Source organism: Puntigrus tetrazona, chromosome 7, assembly GCF_018831695.1.
Source record: "Puntigrus tetrazona isolate hp1 chromosome 7, ASM1883169v1, whole genome shotgun sequence".
Classification (NCBI taxonomy): Eukaryota; Metazoa; Chordata; class Actinopteri; order Cypriniformes; family Cyprinidae; genus Puntigrus; species Puntigrus tetrazona.
Genome location: NC_056705.1, coordinates 28,685,250 through 28,688,814, shown reverse-complemented (window position 1 = coordinate 28,688,814; position 3,565 = coordinate 28,685,250). Strand labels below are relative to the sequence as shown.

Genomic DNA, 3,565 nt, shown 5'->3' with positions numbered 1-3,565 from the left:
TTGGGATGACATCAAGGGATCTAGGAGAGCAGTATTTGAGCCCAAAGAAAACTGCGCTCTGCTGTCTGTCTCTCTCTCTCTCTCTCTCTCTCTCTCCGGACAGATAAGCAAACACTACAACTGCACAAGAGCCACAAGTTACAAGCAATATCAGACAGTGAAAGTTTACAGGTCAGATGTGTGAGAGATGTGTGACAGATCTCCGTGAGATGAAGCCACTATTCCCCTCCCACTTAAACATGAGCTCGATCTCCTCAAGACAGAGACTCCTGGCATCTTATAGTCTGCTGTAGAGAGAATCCAGCTCCTGACACACGGGGCTGTTAAAGGAATAATGCTGATTCAGCATAAATTACTACAGATTCAGAGATAGGCAGTTATTTCCAAATTATTTCCAGTTGTTTAAGCAGAAATGTGTTCGTTACAGTCAGGCACTTGAAGCTGAAGTGAATACATTTTTGTTAAAATCATTACGTATCAAGTGCAAAAATGTGCTTTATTCACGATGAAGCACAGCTATGAGCACTTCACCCAAAACACCAGAAGAGTAGAGCAGAAACAGTTGTGAGATAATGAATGAATCACAAGAGAAAGGATGAAAACAATAGACAGAATGTGAATGAGTCTGAGCAAAATAACCTGCCTGACAGAAAAGACAGAAAAACTAGACAGTTATCAAGATCAAATGAGTTCTGTGTCATTTTATTTTATTTTACCTTTTCAGTTTTTAATTATTATAATACACACATCTCCAGTAATAAAACTAAACCAAGAATAATAATGTGCCAATCAGATGAAATCAATATCAACAAAATTAATGTAGTCATTTTTTGCACTAAAGAAGTGTCACAGAAGTGCACAAAATCAGCATTTACTCTTCAACTCAGAAGTGACATGAAAGTATTTAAACTCATAATCACAAGGTTTTCAGATTTTTGTTAAATTATTCTGATTGATATTAGATTCATTAAAAATTCGACTAAAACGTCCAGTAGGTGGCGGCAAGTCACCGTTTAAACGATTCGTTCAACAGTCGATCAAGAAAATCTCCTAAAATGTAAGTCGCGCGTATTGTTTATTGTTTTCCAAAATCAATGTCACTGTATGAACGTATTCATTTCATTTCATTTCATTTCATTTCACTTGGACTTTCCAGTTTACCAGTTTAAATGATCCGATCTCAAAACCTAACTTGTGCCACAAAGCAGGGTTTTTAGCGGTTTAATGCGCTTCATGCATGTTTGCTTATTGCTTTACCTCGTCAAAAACGAAGCGATATACAATTAGATAATTAATATAAAGTATATTAGATATGAATGCTATCGTGATTTATTCGCATTTTTTAAATTCGCATTCTTGTCAGCAGAATGACGTGACGTGATTTCTATGGCAATTAGAATGTTGTAGAAAGACCCGAAAAAACGTCATCAGTTTGTTGGTTGAAGTTTCGGAGTATCTTGATAAGTCACAAACGGTTTTATCGTGAGACAGCTACTTTTTGGCTAAAAAGCTAGTGATGGAGTGCTGTGTACTTCTAAAATACACCACCAACACGGCCGTGTCCCATCTTCATCAGCTTGATGAGACGCCTGTTGGTCCCGGTGTGAATGATGATGGGAGAAAAAGTGAAAAAGGCAGAGAGGAGCTTCTGGAGGTGGCCTTTTGGGAGAGCTGAGAATGATGGACAGAAAAAGGAGGCAAAGATAGAGAAGGAAAGGAAGAATGGCCGGAAATGGCCCGCTCTTCGCTTTCATCTCCACAGATCTGGAAAATATGACCTGGTCGAGGCTGAGAAGAAGTTCAAGTGTGAGGCGGGAACATATCAGAGACGTGATAATGGTACAATCATATAAATGTGCTCTGATTATACAAGTGGAAATGAAAATGAATCGATTCCTCAGTGACTGAAACCTCTAGTATCTGCTGTCATCATTACATCAAGTATTTAGAACTGTAGAGATCAGAAATTTAGAAAGGCTGAGAAAAGTTGAATTTAGAAATCAAGTCCAAATTGGCCCTAAATACAGAAAAGCTGAAATTTGAAGATGCAGCATCTTATATTAATACAATTGATTTTGAATTGATTCATATTATAGCTCCAGCTTCAGAAGGCCCTCCTGCTGCTGAAGAACAGCCAGAGCAGGACGTCCTGGGCAAGGGTAAGAATAATAAATCAATGAGAGTTAGAAAATGTTATTTTGGAATGATACATTTTGTAAAAAAGGATCTAAAACCGCATTTCACACTAACTACAACTGTTCACCTTTTAATAGGCCACATCATGAGAAATTATAAAATCGGTCCCAAGCTGGGTTCAGGCGGATTTGGTTTGGTGTGTGAAGGAACCCGCAATGAGGATGAACTCAAGGTTTTATTACATTTTTTTGGCTTCAACAAACTTTTTATTCTTATAGTTTATTTCTTCAGGATTCATGAACATCATGACCTCTTTGCTCATGCTAACTGTTAACCCTTTGTTTTGTTGATCAGGTGGCTGTGAAATTTTCAGTGAAGGCACCAAACATGCCAAACATCTCAGTGGTGAGTAGTCTGCACTCTCTGTCATTACTTCTCAGTCGCTGTTTTCAATTCATAGCATCTTATATTTATGTTAATCACTGCCAATGATTGGTCAACTGTCTTGAAGTCTTTATTTGGGAAACCACCTTCATCGAACAGTCATGCTTTCTCTTTTAGCCTGGTCATCCCAATCGCCTGCCGTTGGAGATCGGCTTGACACTCATGGCCAATAAGGGCCCCAGCGCTCCTCAAATAATTCAACTGCTGGACTGGGAAGAGGAGACGGACCACTACATTATGGTTATGGAGCGGCCCTCACCTTGCATGGATCTGCTTAGTTTCATGGAGCTCCACGGAGGAATCCTCGACGAGCGCACGGCGCGATACGTCATGCGGCAGGTCATTTGTGCCGCTAAGGCTTGCTTTGAGAAGGTGTCTTCCATCGGGACATTAAACCGGAGAACCTGCTGGTGAACCCGACACCATGGAGGTCAAATTGATTGACTTTGGTTGCGGGGCCCTTATGAAAAAATCGGCCTTCAAAGACTTCTGTGGTACGTTACACAAACCATTACTCACAAAAGAAAAAAACATGTAACGTGTAGTCGGCATGCTGTGGAAGTGTATGAACATCAGACAACATCTCTTTCTTCCAGGCACAGAACAGTACTTTCCTCCAGAGTACAAGTTCAAGGGCACATACCATGCCAAGCCCATGACAGTGTGGTCTTTGGGGATTGTGCTGTTTGAAATGGTGTGCGGGGATTTTCCCACAGCGGGCGACCTGTACTTGATCGCCGCCAACATCTGGACCAGGCCAGGCCTGTCACAAGGTGAGATCTTCATCAAACACAAAAAAGAGCAGGTGTGAAGTATAAGCTAATAATGAGACATCTCTTTGTTTTTGCACAGAATGCTGCGATCTGATTTGTGATTGCCTGCAGCCGGGCCAAAGAAGAGACTTGCTCTAAAGAAGATCCATCTCCATGACTGGTTTGAAGTATGTTAAACATTACATTAAGTACATTAAAATTGTGTTTTTGTT

At 40.3% G+C, this 3,565-nt stretch overlaps 1 protein-coding gene across 1 annotated transcript; it reads left to right on the top strand.

The window, feature by feature from the left end:
* The first annotated feature begins 1,610 nt into the window (after positions 1-1,610).
* On the top strand, positions 1,611-2,994 carry LOC122347961 (serine/threonine-protein kinase pim-3-like). The gene is made up of 5 exons (XM_043243194.1): positions 1,611-1,839; positions 2,097-2,159; positions 2,274-2,368; positions 2,491-2,541; positions 2,698-2,994. The coding sequence occupies exons 1-5, from the start codon at positions 1,611-1,613 to the stop codon at positions 2,992-2,994; spliced, it is 735 nt and encodes a 244-aa protein (XP_043099129.1).
* Positions 2,995-3,565: the final 571 nt, after the last annotated feature.